Source organism: Diadema antillarum, unplaced genomic scaffold, assembly GCF_040938485.1.
Source record: "Diadema antillarum isolate AM-2024a unplaced genomic scaffold, OU_Dant_1.0 seq00001450_RagTag, whole genome shotgun sequence".
Classification (NCBI taxonomy): Eukaryota; Metazoa; Echinodermata; class Echinoidea; order Diadematoida; family Diadematidae; genus Diadema; species Diadema antillarum.
In genome coordinates, this window is record NW_027272196.1 from 286,488 (window position 1) to 304,734 (window position 18,247).

Sequence of the window (18,247 nt, forward strand, 5' to 3'; positions counted from 1 at the left end):
CAGATAAATTTTACTTATGCCAAGATTAATAAAATGCTCTGGGTTCAGATTCGTGGGAGGGAAAAGATTTAATTGTGCCATCTGCCGAGAACACGTGAAGTGTGTTCAAAACTTGACTAACTAAGGTAAATACTGTTTTATTCAGGAGAGAGAAATAAGGAGACAGCATGCAGTTCTTCTTAAACACCAGGTCAGTCGTGGACCAACTCGTTTTTTCTACTTTATCTTTTGAGGTGGTGGTGGTGATATAATGAGTGTGTGTCCATCCTTGCATCATCTTTTTATAAGATTTGCTCTTTGTGGCTCTCTGCTGAAAGTGCATGTGTATCACAGCCATCATATGTATGAACATCACTGCGCCATTTGAATACAGCGACGTTTCTGGGGGAAAAAAAATTGATATGTCATTTTCTCGCATTCTCAAACAACAACACTGTCTCTCAGCTGGGCATTTCAACCGCCTGACATCCAAAGTTCTGCATTTAATCATTTCATACGAAACAACGATGGAGATTGAGAGGTGTTGTATCCTAAATGTCATTTCCTCTGGGATCATTGATATTGCTGAAGTGATGTAGAATTGATCAGCCATGAGTTATGAATTGATAAGTCCAACTCTGTCTCGATTCAAAGAGGGTACTGAAGTTAATACAGAATCGCTGGGCTTATTTAGTACGCAAATCTTTAATTCAAATTTTGGCGTGTATACACAGCAGTGTTCACATGGAAGAGATTTGACCATTAACAAGTGTGGTGTTGTCCAACTTCTTACTCTACATTTGGTGTGGAGTGCATTGTGTTCTGATTCCTAACACATAGTGTTTTGTGCTGTTTTCATACATATCTTCCTTCATTGCGTTTCTAATATTTGGGCAAAAGTTTCTTTGATCTTTCTCTTGTCTTTGGATTACTCATTTTTTTGTTTTGTTTTGGCTGGGGAAACTCTGATAGTCTCTTGATTTTCTATTTCTCCCAGTGGCCAATCATATCATTAACAGATTTAATGTACTTTTTTTTTTTATAAAGAATAATTCTTTGTCATGTCAGCTCTTTAGACATGACATCAACAAACAAAATGCAGCAGATATATTTATAAGATGATATACATCTACAGGGTAATGATGATCTGTCACAGTGAAAAAAAAAGGAAGTGGAAGTAGAAAATGATTTTGTAGATAGGTAACCTTGGGAAATTTTGATAACTTCAGGGCATTCTTTCGTATTCATTTTGGATGATTTTCTGGGATTCCCAAATATCAGGGCAAAAAATCAGTGACAAAAAATAGAACCCCCCCCCCCCTTTGCCAAGATATTCATGGTGGCAAGGCTGCTATACTTTTGAAAGGCAAATGCATAATCATTTTACTTGTCAAAAGATAAAACAGAACGAACAAAAAGTGGTATTTTTTTCTTAGTCTTGAGCAATTGGGCAGGTGAGTTTTTATCATCCTGCCCAGATGAGAGGTACTGTACGAGTGGATATTTTTGTGTGAGTAGTTTTTCGTGCTAGGCCAAGTAAGATGAGTTTCGCATGTTTTTAATTTCTAGGAATCAAGACATTAAATAAAGAAACATATGGCAAGCAAAAATGTTCGCTGGTTTTTATTTTTGCGCTAGTTTCTGGTTGCGCGAAATGCACAAAATTTCAACACTGCGAAAATTTCAACTTTTACAGTAATGCTTTTTGAGACCTGCAAAGACCTCCATAGCAGCACTAGAAAACAACAGACACCGGCCCAACTCTCTCAAGCGGCAAAGAGACTTGTCTTGGCGTATCTCCGTGGCTGTTGAGACTTGTAATGATACCTGTATGGTATTGAGTTTTTTGCGGTGTTAACATTATTTCAAAGTTAAAGGGGATGGCTAGTAACTGATCAGTGGGAATCAGTGGGAATGCCGGAGGATGATTGTTCCCATCCTTGTGGGATTCATTTAAGAGTACATTATGTATCTATTGTTGTGTGAAAATTATTTGCTTCAGAATGGTCTCATATTCAAGTAATGTGGAGTTTAATGTTTCCAGGTTAGCGTGCCTGGTCAGTGACGGGGCATTAATCTGCACATTACTTGAATATAAGACTGTTCTGAAGCAAATAATTTTCACACAACAGTAGATATATAATGTACTCTTAAATGAATCCCCCAAGGATTGGAACAATCATCCCTCAGCATTCCCACTGATTCCCACTGATCGGTTACTAGCCATCCCCTTTAAAACAGTACTCAGAAGGTAACAAAATTCATCTTCCACAGTATAGAATTTGCTTGCGATATATATTGCAAGGCTCTGCCCCAAAACTTGTCTGGTTGATGCAGTTTGCTAGGATAGTGAGTTCTTATAGATTATTTTGAGATAAAAAGTGTGAAGTGATTAAAATTGGTGTGCCCCACTTTCATTCCTGAGGCGCCATTCCCGTTCAGTAGTGAGTATGTGTAGAATGCCTCAAGTACATGATAATTGTATTGTGTCCCGGCAGTAGTACTGAATTGCGTACAGCTAACAAAGTGCATGCAATTCACTCTTGCTCAGTGGATACTACTATGGCCCGATATAATGTAATTAATGTAATTGAGTATGAAAAATCACATAGCAATTACAATTGGGTATGCTCTGATAATTACATTTTTCTGGTGTAACCTTTTGGGTGATATTCCGCATTTTCATCATTACCCAAATGAAATCGTGTTATTGCAGTATTGTTTCGCAAATTTTTTATCCATATTTGTTCGTTTAGAGCAAAAATGGACAGTTTCTGCAGTTAAATGGGTAGTGAGTTTTACCTTTAAGGAGCAGACTGAGTGTCTGTTGATAAAGATATCATTACAGTCATGTAATGAACCCTGTAACCAGGAAAAGCAGATTTAGCATACATGTGACTGTAAAAGTACACTGTTATATGTACATGTACTTGAACTAATAGCTTTAATGCAGTTAATGTACAATTGACCTTGATTGTTATTGCTTTGTTGTGATTTTCCTCTGTGATGTGATGAATTTCCACTCAGGAAATAATTATTGTTGTTATTAATATGTAGTGAGAGTTGAGTATGGACATCCGTTAGTATGCATATTTGTGTTGGTTATAACATGTGAAGTAAAGGAACTTGATGTACATTGTACATTAGGCATGATCTAGGTCCTGGTGTTTTAAGTACATGTATTAAGGGTTAGAGGTTGTTGTCATATCTGACTCATTACAAAAGTTACTAAAATTTATGATGGTCATCTTTACTCTTGCCAAACGATAATGCTATCCATTCAGTGATTGCCAATAACTTTTATTTATCTGAGACAAATGGTCACCTTTTAGTAAAGAAGTGACAACAAAAGGGTCTGTAAAGAATTGATTATTGAGCGGGCTGTTTCTTTTTACATCTAGAACATTTGGTGCCAATGTGACATATTTATAACTCAATCTTGATGTTGCTGCTGTACCTTGTTAGTAAACATATCATCACTCAGTGAAGTGCTTAAACTACAATGTGCTTCCCTGAAAACATTGAGTCTATGCTGTGCTTGATACGTTTTGTAATGCATCAGAGAACACGAACCGTGATTTCAGTACGGATGCTGTTAGTTTGTGGCCATCCTGTACATGGATTCATCAGCTTTGGCTTGTAAAAGTGAGGAACTATTGCAGGAGAATGCCAACTTTGCGCTCAATTCCATCAGCCTTGATGATAAAACACATATTTGTTACAAGCTAGATGTGATAATGTGAAGGATGAAATCCTGTGTGAGGTTTTATTATTATTTTTTCAATGCACAAGTCGGTTTTTTTGTTTTTTGTTTTGGTCAGTGCACTCTGCTACCATTACTGTTGCCTCATATAACCATACAGCTGCTTGCACGATTATCCTGAACTAACTTGCCGCAGAGCTAACTACAATTGCCATGTGTTTGTGTTTTCTGTTTTTAACCAAACAACACACTTTTACTCGTATTCAACAGGAAAACAACAGGGTTTACTTGTTTTGATATTAGGGAACTTTCATAAAAAATAGTAGCACAGATATTTGTTTTGTGTAATTTTAAGTGGAGATGTTGTTTCTTTTGATATCTGTAAATCCACCAACATGTCGGGGGGGGGGGGGGGGGGAGGTAATCATGTGGTTATAATGTAACTCTGGAAAAGTTTTATGTGAGAAAACAAAGGTCAATTTTGTTTAGAATACAAATCACAAGTTCTAAGAACATCATATCGTAGTCATGTCATCAAGATAGCTCATGGATATTATGTGAGAGATATATCACTGATATTCAGACTGCTGTAATTTCTTCATACTTGTCACCAACTTTCAAATCTTTGATTGTTTCTGCTGCGTTTATTCTCATATCTATCATTTGAAATCATATTCTCCTTGTGGTCGCATTCTCCTTTAACCGTATATCCTCTTCATAACACTATGCCTTGTCTGCATGACTGCATGTGTGCCTGTGTTTACATTGGGCCCTGAGTAGTTGTAGTCACGTTTGATGCATGCTTCTAATTTTGCCCATTTTGCTAATTAAGAGAGCTTGATCTGAAACTAATGTCTGTGCATTTGTGCTTTAGTAACAAAGATGGCTTAACTCTTCCAAAATTGTATTCTTTAAAAGTTGAAAATGTGTTGGGTGGGTATTAGATATGAAGGTCTGCATACCTGGTTTCGAGCAGCATCAGTGTATGTGGAACAAGAAATTCCGCAGAGGGTAAGTTGTCTGCGCAGCTGTATGACAATGCCTATAAATTCTCTCACTTACAGGAACGTGAGCGGAGAAAACAGCACATGCTCCTGGTCAGAGCCCTGGAGGCAAGAAAGAAGGCTGAGGTATTTATTGATCTGTAGTAGTTTCTGAATATTCATATCTATTTCGTTGTGTGCACCGTGTGTTTATGTGAACGAGGGGTCTGTGGTGTAGATGTATGATGAAACTGATGCATGGATTTATCTTTATGTTTTAGTATAGAATGAAGATTATACCACTACTATGCCACAGATTAAAGTAAACGTTTCTTGTCCCAGTAAGCGGGATGGAGAATGTCACCTAGATCAAACCATCACTCATAAATCATGCTTTACTCTCTTCAATTACTATTTGGTTTAGATTCTATTCATTACAAGATGCTTTGCATGTATAATATGTTGTGACCAATGTTGGGATAATAATAGCTTAAGAGCTGTTTTTTAGACTATAAAGTGTAAATGAGTTACTTGTACATGTAGCTGATGATACAATATGTTGAATACAAGTTTACAATTTTACTGAATCAATTCATTGCTTCACTCACAATGTGATCATACTCACAGTAGAGTTGAGCATGTCGTCTTGGGGATGACAAGGCCTTGTTTCTCAAAAATCATGAAGTTTCAAGAGAATGAAAAGACTTCAGCATTTTTGCAAAATGACATCAATTTTGATGTCAAATAATGTAGAAACATTGTTTTGCATAATTATATTAATGATTGTAATGTTTTAAAACTATCTAATCATTTATTTTGATATTCAAAATTGAGTTGAGCTGTTTTTGAATGTGTGCCAAATAAGATACGAAGTCTTGCCACCACAGGGACACGATATGGCACTCGGAGCTTGATGGCAATGTACAATATACATGTAGATGGTGAATTGGTGTGATTGAGATTAGTGGGTTGAGAGATGTAAAATTGATGGCATTTGGTTAGAGACTGAGAAGAGTTGTAGGGGTATTGGGTCACATGGATTGATTTCAGGTTAGCAGCGATTGGATGATGGTATTATGGGTAGATGCATCCCAAATACAGATGTAGGTGTGTTGGTATTCTTATGAAGTGATCTCTGAGTCTGTTATCAAATAAAGTGAAACTGGAAGTATTAGGATATGCTGGTAAGAAAATAAATGCTGTGTCATGTGTACTTGTGTATATTTCATACATATGAATGTGATGAGCAGAAATTTTAGCTGCAGTGCATTATTATGATTAATACCTGGTTGGAACTGTTAGATGATACATCTAGGAAGAAGTTGATACATCGAGGAAGAAGTCAGCAAACAATTAGAAGAGAATTCTGTTTCATTTCTTGATTGTCTGTAGGCCTTGCCAGAACTCCAGCGCCTGAAAGGTATCACCATCTCTGGAACAGCATTAGCTGACTGCCTCATGGTCATCGAATTCCTTCATACATTCGGCGATGCCCTTGGTCTTGGTAAGAATCTTTCCTCTACTTCTGCATGCTCTGCACTTGGCATTAACTTACTTATCTATGAAAACAGTTGAAAATAGAACAAGATATGCAAAAAAGAAAAAGCAGCTTATAACCAACTGCTGCAAAGATGAACTTTTCGAGATAATGCATGTCATTTAACAGTATGTAATGGGAACATATGTCATGGGAGGCTTCCTCCAGCATAAATTTGGCTGTTGATTTATAAAAACATTTACCTTGCCATTTTACCTTTCAAAAAAGAAAGAATATAGTGCTCATCCACATGGAAATGTGAAGATGTTTGACAATGATTATAAAAAGATCCAGCAGTTTTTTTTTTTTCATGTTGCTTGTTTCATGCACTGCACCCAAGATATTTTGGTGTCAGTATACTGCACATAAAATTAAGAGAGTGGCAACCACCTGTAAGAAAAGTGCAGCAATCGAGATGACCACAGCCAATGCAATGAATTTTGCAGTGAATTTCAAAGTTTTTCGTCTAGTATCTACTAATTTCTCAACAATACATCAAATAAGTGCACCTTCTCTTTAGTGATTGCACCAATGTAATTCAAGAAAAATTAAAACATTTCTTAGATTAGTTGAATGCCCAGTAAAGAAGGTGTTAGAGATGGGAGCAGATAGAGGGAGAGAAAGAGAGAGATGGGAGCACAAGACAAAAGATTCAGAAATGGGAAAAGCATTTTATGTTTCCTCCTGAGTGATGCCATTTACAATGTATCTCATCATTCCTAACTGTGCTCTTCTTTCCCCCTAATGATTTGCTCCATAGATGTTGAGGATGACATCCCCACCATGCCTGTCCTCCAGGGAGCCCTCACGAACGAGGAGGAGCACGTCCCCGCCCTTGTTACCTTGGCAATGAAGCTTGTCAACAGTGCAATGGAAGACCCGGGTCTGCCGGATGATGACAAAACACCAGATGTAAGTGTCAATGGAGTGTGACAAAGAGAAAGATAAACAAGCAGTCGGATGGCATCAGTTTTAACTTTCTGCCTAAGAAGATCAGAGACTCCAACCCCAAGCATCTTCTGATCTGGAGATTCTCCTGCCTGAAACCTCTAGCAAATGGGAAAATCCAACGTGATGTGCACCTCGCGCACAGTGCGTGTCACGTGTACGCACCAAAGGTTATAAAAGCGTACGGAGGCACCGTGTCGATCCCGTGTGTACATACCGGCACTCTGTGCATGCGTTTTATGATCTACGTAATTGTATGTATGTATGTAGGGGGGGGGGGGGTGGTGGTAGGTAGAGCATCTATACATAGCTCGCTCTTCAATCACAGCATTGACGCTGGACCAAAGAGGTTCTTATTGCGCTCGACCTTGGATCCTTTGGATATATGAAAATCTAATTCCAGGTTTTGAAAATGGTGTTTGGGCGGGAGAAAGATCATTTCAAGCGGGAGAACGGGAGATTTTGTGAAAATTGGCTTTTGACGGGAGATCTCCCGTCAAAAGTGGGAGAGTTTAGTCTCTGGAAGATGCCGCTTCCATCCTTTTGCTGTTGCCATGGTGATGGCTGTTTCCATATAAGTGGACAACCAGTAGTATTGGGTGTGAGTTGATGCTGTTCTTGAAGTTGTTTGTATTATTGACCTTCAGATGAGATGATGATATTGATGATGTGATGATATTGATAATGGTGATGATGATTTGACACTGCTCTCAAGTAAGGATTAGCTGTTCATTGCTTAAGTGATGTTACCGTGTGATTTTTTGTGCCGATTGTAAAGATGATAACTGTCCTTGAATATGATTTATTGCTGATGATGCTGGTGATAGTGGTGGTGATGATGAAGAGGGTTATGTTGATAATGGTATTTTTCTTGCTCTTGCTTTACTATTGATGTTCCCAATGATTGCAGTAATTTTCCTCTTGTTGTCTATATTACCATCTCGGTAATATTTTCACAGAACAAGTAAAAAGAAAAGATAACATCATTAAGGAGAGGTGAGATATAGTCATAATATCAAAAGTTACGGGTGATGCAGCTAGCCTTTTTCCTTCTGTCCCTTTCAACCAACAGGCAATGACAGCTGGTGGCCAACGTCTTCTAGAGATCGACGTCACTCAGGAGAACCTATCTGAAGTACTCAGCTGCTACCTCAAGGCAATGAAAGGAAACAACGATGAGGTACCCCCCCCTTCACTCATTTGACTTCTCTCCACTAACTTAAATATAGATTTGGCTGTGTTGCTGATCCCTTTAAGATCTATTTGTTTTGTTTATCAGCAACAGGTATTGATCATTCTTTCTTTTTTTTTTGTGTGTGTGTGCAAGGCTGAATGGTATGTACTTTGTAAACTGTAACCAAAGCAATTATGTAGCCTTTTTCAAATTTCAGGGAACTTACAAAGAGACATTTCAAAGAAATATTACTTTCGAGCTTCTGAGAATAGTCATTAAATTTGCTTTCCATGTGCCAGAAGAAAGTATTCACATTCTATTGACTGATGTATATCTTCCACAGAAAGACATATTATCATGGCAGGTATTGCCTACTATATATCAACATACTACCAGTCTATTATAAACCAATCACTGCCTCTGTTTTGACACAGCTTGCAGTCAAGCTGCAGACGGTGCCATTCCTGGCCCTGAACCCCACCCACAAGGCCAGTATTCTGGGCTACCTGGTCAACCAGCTGGTCTGCAGTGACCGGGTCGTGGCCTGCATCGACAGTAGCATGGAGAATCTGTCCAACCTGCGCCGGGACAAGTGGGTCGTTGAGGGCAAGATACGCAAGTAGGTTACACCACATAATTTTAGTTGGTATCATAGTGAACTTAGCCGCAGTAAGTTCTTGGGCATATATTCTTTGCAATGGCACAAATCCTGATCAGTCTTTATCAGTTGATTTGTTATGAAAATAATGTCAGTTCTGTGTTTTTCATAAATTGATGAACATGATTGGTTCTCGTGGATAGGAGGCAAATACCCTAACTTAGGGCAGATTTGATCCATACACAGGGAATATGAAATCATGAAAGGCATGAAGATGCTTTAAACTCACCAAATAAAACACCAATGAAGGATGATTGATTTAGGAAACTGCTAAAGTGTCTGGAAGGAGAGGATTTTGCAGAAATGTCTTTATTTCTTTTTGTTGTATTTGTTCTTTCATGTACACGTTGGTTATCACGTTTTGGCATCATCTGTCACATCTACAGGCTGTTTTCATCAATTTCAGGTCTGATTGTAAGTGCTCGAAATTTTCCTTGCAGATTACGAGTCCAACAGGAGAAGCGCTTTGGCAAGGCCAATGAGACTGCAAAACGCAAACGGGGGCGCCCTCCCAAAAATCCCGAGGAGGAAGGTGAGGAGAAGGAAGAAGAGGAGAGCAAAGATGTTGCGGAGAAGGAACCAGAGGATGGAGAGAAGGTGGAACAGGTGGTGGAAGCAGATGAATCCAAGGATGGAGATCCCATCGAGGATGATAAAGGGAAGGACAAGGATGGAAAGAGTCCGAGCAAAGAGCAGTTGGAAAAAAAGATCGAAAAATTAACCAAGGTTTGTTTTCCTTTGAGATGCTTGAGTTAGAATAAATTTGATTCACATCTCAATGTTGTCAAAGCTGCAGATTTTTCATGCATTGTAAAGGTACTGGATATATTCAATTTGAAGCATTTCTCAGTGAACTAGAGGAGAAGATGACATTGTATGTGGTCTTCAGTAAGTCATAATTTAAACAATTTTGTCATATATACTTAATTTCAGTAGATAATTATCTTCAATCACTTGCTTTCTCACTGTGGAATCTACTGGTGTCATGTAGAAATGTGCACCTTTGTCAGAGGTACAATGCATCCTTACATGTCCTACCATGAAAAATACAATGTGTCCTAACTTACATTGGATGTACTCATGTGGAGTCCTCTTTGATTTGATATTCAAAATCATTGCAGCAACACGGCCAGTTCAGAAACAAGATATTTGACGCCTCCCACTCCCTGCGAGCGATGACCTTCGGCATGGATCGCTTCAACCGACGCTACTGGGTGCTGCCACACTCTGGGGGGATCCTAGTGGAAGGGATGGAAAGTGCTGCCCCTGAGGAGTATGAGGCAGCGCAGTCTGCTGTGGAAACAACAAACTCTGATGAGGCCAAAGAGCCAACTGATACCAAAGAAGACATCATAAAGTCTGAAAACCAAGACAGTACAGTGCCATCTGAACCTGCAATAAAACAAGAACAAGAAGTACCTAAGCAAATAAAAGAGGAGTGCGAAAGGACGCTTGAGTGCAAACAAGAAGTTAAGGATGAGAAAACTGAGGACCAGGCTTTAGATTTCAGTGCTAAGGCAGAGGACGCGATGCAGACCTTTGAACAGAGTGAAAAGCAGCAGCAAGGAGCGGAGGATGCAAAGCATGCCGAGGATCAGAGTGAGACCAAGATGGAGTTTTGCAATGGATCGAGTGAGAGCAAGGAGGAGAGAAACGAGGAGAATCTCTTCCTCCAGAAACCTGATTCCTCAGCGTACATGGGTGTCTTCCAGAGCAAGGCAGTAACAGAGGAGGAGGAGAGGTCCTCAGAGAATGGAAGGGACAGGATAATAGAAGTTGTGCAGGATATTGTAGAGGATATTGTTAGGGGTGTCCTGGACAAAGAAGAGATGTGTGAGAAAAACAACTCCCAAGAGAATGGTGACTGCAAGGACAGTGTGGACAGGAGAGAAGGTACGAGTGAAACCTCCTCTGAGGACAAAGCTGACCTAAAGCCAGGGTTTGTAAACCTTGAAGGATTCGTTCCACGCTCAGAGACTAAATCGCCACTCATCAAGCCATACAATGGAGGTGAGCTCATCACCGCGGATCAGCTGGGCAAGCTGCCAACTTCCAAGCTCAACGGTGTATCCGACTCAGCCAACACCTGGTTCAGCATTCTCCCCCGCCTTCCCTGCGATGAGAACTCCATCACCAAACCTGAGAGTGACACGCAGGAGGGCACGTCTCGGTCAGAGGCTGCCACCTCCCAGTCACTGACCGACATCAGCCAGGTGACGGCCGCTGCCACTGCCGCCACTGCATTTCCGGCGGCGTTCACCTTCAACCCCTACATCTACCACGTGCCGATCCCACTGATGCCTGTCAGTCAGATGAATTCCTTCCTGGGTGCCTACGCCTTCCCCCAGATGGCCATCCCGATGCAGCCAGTGGGGCCCACCATGAACGGGCCCCAAGAGGAGTCCCAGCACTCGCTCAGTCTGGAGTCCATCTCTCAACCAACCTTCAAGCAGGAGAAGTCGGAGGAGACGGAGGAGGAGGAGGAGGGTAACCGTGCCATCCAGCAGATGAAAGCTGTCCTGGCTAAGATTGAGGCAACCAAAGTGGAGCCCATCCCGAAGGGTGAGTTTCGTCTCCATGAGAGATCAGGGAAATAATCTTGTGCCATGTAAACTATTTTTTATTCAGTTTGCTCTCCCTTTTGCCTTTGAAAAACTTTGCCCTCTGAAAACTTTGAGTGAAGGAGTAAAGTAGAAGCATGAAGACCTATCAGCAAAATATTCATCTGTTCTCATGAGTCTGTTGGTAAATGGGTAGATGAGCTTCATTTAAACCCTGTATGAAGTTTAGAACGTCGAGCATGAAGTTATCCTTATCTACGTTTGTGATTTTTTGTGTGTGTCTAGGTCTCCGGCACGGCTGGTGGTTTGTGACGGATGCTGAGCAGGTTGCTGAGATTTCCCGCTGTGCGTACCCCCGTGGCATTCGGGAGCGCAGTCTTCAGAAGGCACTTCAGAAATACGACGAGTTCTGCAACAAGGCGTGCACCAAGGGACTGCACAAAAGTGAGTTTATGGCTGTAGGCAGCCTTGTACCTGGGATACACTGATACTCTATGTCATTTATTTAGTTCTGCTCATAACATGAAAGGGCTTGCTTCTATATGATGTAGATGCCTGTATCTTTACTTTGGATATGATTCCTGACAAGCAGAAAACTAAGTGGACATGTACCCAATGTAGCACCAACAAGCACATGTAAGCCAGACTTCTTTGATGTATAAACCAGATGTATTAGATAACTCATTGCTAGGTTCTCAGTGGAAAAAAGACCCACTCAAAACAAAAAACCACCCAAAACAAAACAAAACATCCATTTATAAGAGTGCATTAGTATACCAGTCCACAGTAAAGAGTCTTGAATTCAGTAATATGAAAGTGTGGGTAAACTTATAACCTCTGCAAGCAAAGCTTGATCTAAGACTCTGAACTACACTTGTCTTCACTCCAACCCAGCCCTGAAGATGCCCGAAAACCCTGCCATTAAGGAGACTGGTTACGTAATCCCAGACCCTCCACACAGCTGGAACGAGGAGCTGGCCTTCGCCATCGAGAAGGAAATGATCATGGTGATAGAAAACATGGAGGACAAGCTTGCAGCGGGATGCATGCAAGTCAAGGTGAGCCATCTAGCCTCCTATCCAGCCTTCTAGAAAGAATGGTGCAAAGTGGAGAAAACACTTCCAGAGAGTGGAGCAGACAAAGGAGAATTATGGATATTTGGTTTTAAGAAGTGGTAATGAAAAGATCTGCGTATCAGTAGGAAAGGGATGTTGTCAGCTTTGCGACAATGTTCTTAATTCAGGTGTGAGATTATTCCCCCCCCCCCCCCAAAAAAAAAAAAAAAAAAAAAAATGATTTGCTAGATCCATAGATGATCTACTTCAACAAGCAGGCATGACTGAATTCTTTATGTCACTGTATCATTTTAATCATTTTATTTATCAATTCTGTCTTTAAAAAAGAGTGGTAGCCATGAAGTATCTGGGATTGTTCTATAAAAGTCTTAAAGAAGTGAAATAAAATTGCCTGAAAGTTTATGTTATTCCTGTCATGTCTGTGTTCCCCCCCCCCCCCCCCCCCCCAATTTGGCAACCTTTCACTATGATTTTCACCTGAATCACATTCAGGGCTGGGTCCTGCCTGAGAAGGCGACTGATAGCCCGGAGCTGGAGTCCTGCCAGACTGCAAAGGATGCTGGGATTGACCTGGTAGACTTTGCCATCCAGAGATTGCAGAGCTTTGAGCGAGGCATTGAGAGGAGGTACCTGAAGCCACCCCTGGGGTTCAGGTAAGGATTTTGACTTTTAAGTTTCATGTTTACTTTTGAAAGGTCTTTTTCAGTATCATCATGCAATGATTGACACTCCAAAGGACAAGTTCACATACATGCATGTAGATATGTCAATCTCTTCTTCTAGTAGACTTTTGTGAACCCTTATGATTGAGTATATTGTTTATTTATTTTTCTGTACTGTCTAATAATCTCTTGTTTTTCCAAAAGAGGCAGCATTTCTCTATGCTCAAGGAATGAGGGTCAGACCTTATTGTAAGAGTTCCAGTGACATTTTATGATCTTTTCTGTGGCTCTGCTGAAATGTTAACCAGCTTTTGTCCTCAGTGACACAATATGTGGCTGAGAAATATACTTTTAACCCCATCAATGTGCCAATTTGCCAACATTATACTCAAATAATTGTGTCACCAACCACGAAGCACTTGCAGCGTTGTGTTTGAAATCCCATATCATGTCTTGTGTTAAAATAGCATTGTTCATAAGAAGAAAGATAGCTTTGGTCAAACCAAGTGCAGCCATCATTTCTCTTTCTGTGCATGTTTAGTTGTGTATATTTTTCGTCATCTAGCCATGAAAATTTTCTTAGCCTTGATGCTCTACAATTTTCTCTGTATCCTTGTAATGAAAAGGTATGAAAATGACAGCTTTCATCACACTGTCCTCTCTGTTTTTGTTCTACAGGGATTACACAACTTTCTCAGTAGATGCTGCAATAAGGTATTTGCTCACTACCCCCCCCCCCCTCCATCATTTGCTCTTGTAACAATTTTCAAGGTTTACCTACCTCAAACATTTCTCAGCATGCTCTTCAGTAGGCAAAGTCAGATGATTAATGGTCACTAAAGCCTTCAATATCAAGCATCATGACAACATTACATCAGGCAGTTGGAAACTGATTGAGAAGGGTTCCCCACTTGTTTTTAGCCTTCACTTTTAATATGATTGAAGAGCTTTATTTTTCTTTCCCTAAAGCAGTTACACAACTGTCTGACATTTTGGCAGTTACAACTCTCTTTGACACTCTTTTGATCCTGCTCAAATTCTCTGATTGGTTCATCTCTATAGATTTCATTGCATACTGCTTATGTATTGAAATAAAACTTGTTGTAAATGTCTAGAATAGTTGTTCGTCGATAAGTCAGGTGTGTATATCATGATGCTAACATTAAGAACGGAAAGGGATCATTCACAAGGCTTTGACTATACTGACTTTCTTTTGCCTTTGTAACACCAAATTTCTTTGCCAGTCTTGTCAGGTGAATTTACGGTGGTATTGACTGTGTTTTGTGCATTGCTTTCATAAAACAGCAAAGAGGAAAAGAAGAGGGAGAAGGAGAGAAAAGAGCGAGAGCGGCTGGAGAGGGACAGACGAGAAAAGCTTCGGGAGGAGGCGCGGCTCAAACGGGACCAGGAGGAATACCAGATGCGGGTGGCCCTCCAGACGGGAGCCAACCCAGCGGCAGGTGGAGAGGAGGATACCAGAGAGGATGCAGGAACCGGAAACGGGGATGTGGATGCAGATGGACAGAAAGAGGAGGAGAAGAACAATGAGAGTGGGGAAATGGCGGAGAGGAACAGTGATGAAACCCCAATGGAAAGTGTGGAGGACGAGACCAAGAAGCTTGTGGTTGACGAGGTCCCCACCGAAGCACCCAAAGAGACCCCTTCCTCCAGCAAAGAGGAGGAGGAGAACGCCGAGGAGAAGGTTGATGAGGAGGAGAAGAAGGAAGATGAGAAGAGCATCCATGATGAGCTGGACGAAGAGGAGGGGGGTGATGGATTCATCCGGTCTGACATCCCACGTGGTATGTCTCGCTGGAGGCGGGCTGTTGCCGACTGCTCCTCCGCCGCTCAACTCTACATTTGCATCAACCTGCTTGACAGGTGTATAGCGTGGGACAAGTCCATCATGAAAGCTGTGAGTCTACAAGAGATGCAGAAAGCTGTCTTCTTCCTTACTCCTTGCCTCTGTATGGTGTGCCTTGTCATTCACACATTGATGATGATGATGATGACGATGATGATGATGATTACGGATGATGATGATGATGATGATGATGATGATGATTACGGTGATGATGATGATGATGATAACGATGATGATGACGATGATGAACGGACTTCGGGGGAATGATGGCAACAAAATAAAATCAAGCATCAATCAGAGAGAATTCGGGATAGTCTCATTACAGTGTAGATTTGGAAGAAAAGTAGAAACCAACTCGTAAAGTTTTAGGTGGTATGAATATTTTAAGCGAAATGCCTACTTCAAAGTAAATTTGATTGACAGGGACCTTGAGTTAATTATTAGATTTTTGCTGAGAAAATTGTAATACATTTATGTACAAACCAAAGAGAGAGTTGTGAAATTATGGCATCATCGCTGACTGCATACTTCTGTTTGTCTTTTTCAGTTAAAGTGAAACACTTCACAATTCACTATATTTTATTTCATTCTTTGTAGGTAAAGTCAACTAGAATAAAGAGTTGCCATCCACTCTACAGTGGAGATGGACATAAACATTGTCATCTGGTTTGGGTTGAATTCAAAGAGTATGCTGTAGATGATTGGCTGTCATAAAGCATTATCTTAATCTCAAATAGACATGGGATATTTGTGGTCTGTGATAATGTCTCACCACATGAACTCACAATAAAGTGTATGTTCTGAGAAGAAAATCTACTGTCCTAAAACAGATAAAATGTCAGAATGCTAGAGGGCTGATAGTAGACAGAAAGATGTCATAGTTATTGTGGGAGTATGGATTAAAAAAAAGAAAAGAAAACACACACACACACAAAGCAGTGACATTTTGTTTGCCAAGCAAGAAAAATTCTCGATTCATACTGTGACATTATCCAACTGAAAGAAAAAGAGATCAACCATATTTTCTCTACCATGAAAGGTAGTGACAAAGTGGGTATTTTTTTTTTTTGTAATTTCACAATGTTAGGTCAGTTCAGGCATATTCACACATTAGCATAGTACTTGTTTACTACATTTGCATGATTCCGTGTAGAATAGCTCAAAGTTGTTGTATTTTTTCATCAAGAGAGAGTAGTTGTGCCAAGAAGTCACATTCCAGACTACCAGGAAGCCATGGCGATCCTCTGAACTATTTTACGTTGCTCTTAGTGTTCTGGCTCAAATGGTGTTTGGTTTCTTTGCCATTATTTTCGTCTTTTTGTCAAATTGTTCATCTGTCACTGGTGTAGTCAGCATTCTTTGAAATACATGTAGCGGTTAAAAGTTTAGTAGAGTGGTAGTCGGCATCTATAGGCATCATTTTATGTTTTTGTATGTATTCCGTCTCCCGTAGTTCCTTTTGACCATCGTTACAAATGATTTTTGTGTTGTTTTTTATTGTGAGAGGGTGGTAAAGACTAGTGATCATTCCCTCAAGCCTCTTGCCACAAGATGCTTGATCCATACATTTGTAATGTGAGTTGCTTTCCGTGCCTGAAAAGCCAGACATTTAATGCGGAGTGGTTAAAATGCAAAGTCAGTTGTCAATTCTGTTATCACAATGAATATTTACACTCACATCCCTACAATGTTTTCATCTAGTGAGTAGAATTTCTTTCCTTTTTCCCCAGTGCATGTGTTTTTTTTTTCTTTTAATCCATGATCACTTTACTTTTCATAATGATTAGTTGTGTAGACTTTGGCGCCCAGCCTGATTGACCACCCCTCCCTCCCTCCTTCCCTTGCATGCAGTGTTGTAAGGTGTGTCGGCGCTCCTGCGATGAGGCTAAGCTGCTACTGTGCGACTGGTGCGACCGAGGCTACCATTTGTATTGCCTCACTCCCAAATTATCTGAGGTGCCAGAGGGTGACTGGTTTTGCGACAATTGCGTCCAAAAGGTAGAGCCATTGTCACTGATGAGGAAAAAGACCACAAACTTGTATCAAGTGGGAAGATATAAGAGCTTTACAGAAGGATGAGATACAGTCCAAGATGCCTTGGCGCATTTGGAATTTAATAGAGTTTGAAATAGTTTTTACGTAATTTTTCTTTTTAACTTTTTTGAAGCTTTTTGTTTTTCAACCAAGACAAAGTAACCTATGACAACACTAACAGTTAGACAAGAAATGAAAATTACTTTGAAACCTTATCCTCTATTTATTTATTCAGTTGTTTGTTTTTCATTCTTTTTTTTTCCTCTATAGCTATAGTAGAAATATTTGAAAAGCCAGGTTAAGTGTGTACTTTTCATTTTTCAAAGTTTGAGTCTAATGCCAGTCTATACTCCTCTGGTGTGAACCAACAGTTTACAGTTGGTTTGCAATTTTCATTTCGAGTGAGTAACTCCTCTAATATTTTCCAAGACTAACATTCCCCTAGTGCAAAACATGCCAAAGCCTAATACAAAATGAAGAATGGACAGAGAATTTCACAGAAGAAGAATAAAGTGAGGATGGTTCTTATTGACTTCAGCCACCACCTTACCTTTGACCTCTAACCTGTCAATACACTGTCTTTTTTTGCTATGTCATCCTATCTACACATGCTAACCTTTGACCTGTGCCTGCTGTTTACTACTCCATTGCAGTTTCAGTCTCATGTAGTACTCATTTCAGTAGTAGTAGAATCTTTGATCATTCATTAGGACATTAGTTGGCTTTGCCTTGGTTGTAGTCATTGTTACTGCCCACTTTCAGCTTTTTTCCATTACCACATCGCAAATACATTGTGAGTTTATGTATGGAGGCATATTGTGTTATTCTAATATCCCAGCTAATACTTCTTGTAGTGCATTTGAAATCTTTTTTATTGCAGCCAGGAGCTAGTAAATTTTCTGATTGGGTTTTATCTCTCTTGTTCATATTATCTGAGTTATCTATAGAGAAGCACGTATACTGATACTCTGTATATGTATGTGTATATTTTCACTGGAAGTATACGAGGGTGTTACCCCTGTAAACTGTGCACAGCGTTGAAGGAGGCCTCTGAATGATTTTGAGACC

General features: G+C 40.2%; 1 protein-coding gene across 1 annotated transcript in view; it reads left to right on the forward strand.

The window, feature by feature from the left end:
- The window catches only part of LOC139709562 (bromodomain adjacent to zinc finger domain protein 2B-like), a 97,290-nt gene that overhangs the window by 75,463 nt on the left and 3,580 nt on the right, over positions 1 to 18,247 (forward strand). The window contains exons 15-28 of the mRNA XM_071621522.1: positions 146 to 190; positions 4,747 to 4,812; positions 6,058 to 6,169; positions 6,963 to 7,114; positions 8,223 to 8,330; positions 8,759 to 8,943; positions 9,423 to 9,708; positions 10,104 to 11,544; positions 11,829 to 11,987; positions 12,438 to 12,601; positions 13,112 to 13,272; positions 13,960 to 13,995; positions 14,587 to 15,196; positions 16,997 to 17,143. Coding sequence (XP_071477623.1) covers positions 146 to 190; positions 4,747 to 4,812; positions 6,058 to 6,169; positions 6,963 to 7,114; positions 8,223 to 8,330; positions 8,759 to 8,943; positions 9,423 to 9,708; positions 10,104 to 11,544; positions 11,829 to 11,987; positions 12,438 to 12,601; positions 13,112 to 13,272; positions 13,960 to 13,995; positions 14,587 to 15,196; positions 16,997 to 17,143 — 3,672 coding nt within the window. The remainder of the gene's footprint in view (positions 1 to 145; positions 191 to 4,746; positions 4,813 to 6,057; positions 6,170 to 6,962; positions 7,115 to 8,222; positions 8,331 to 8,758; positions 8,944 to 9,422; positions 9,709 to 10,103; positions 11,545 to 11,828; positions 11,988 to 12,437; positions 12,602 to 13,111; positions 13,273 to 13,959; positions 13,996 to 14,586; positions 15,197 to 16,996; positions 17,144 to 18,247) is intronic.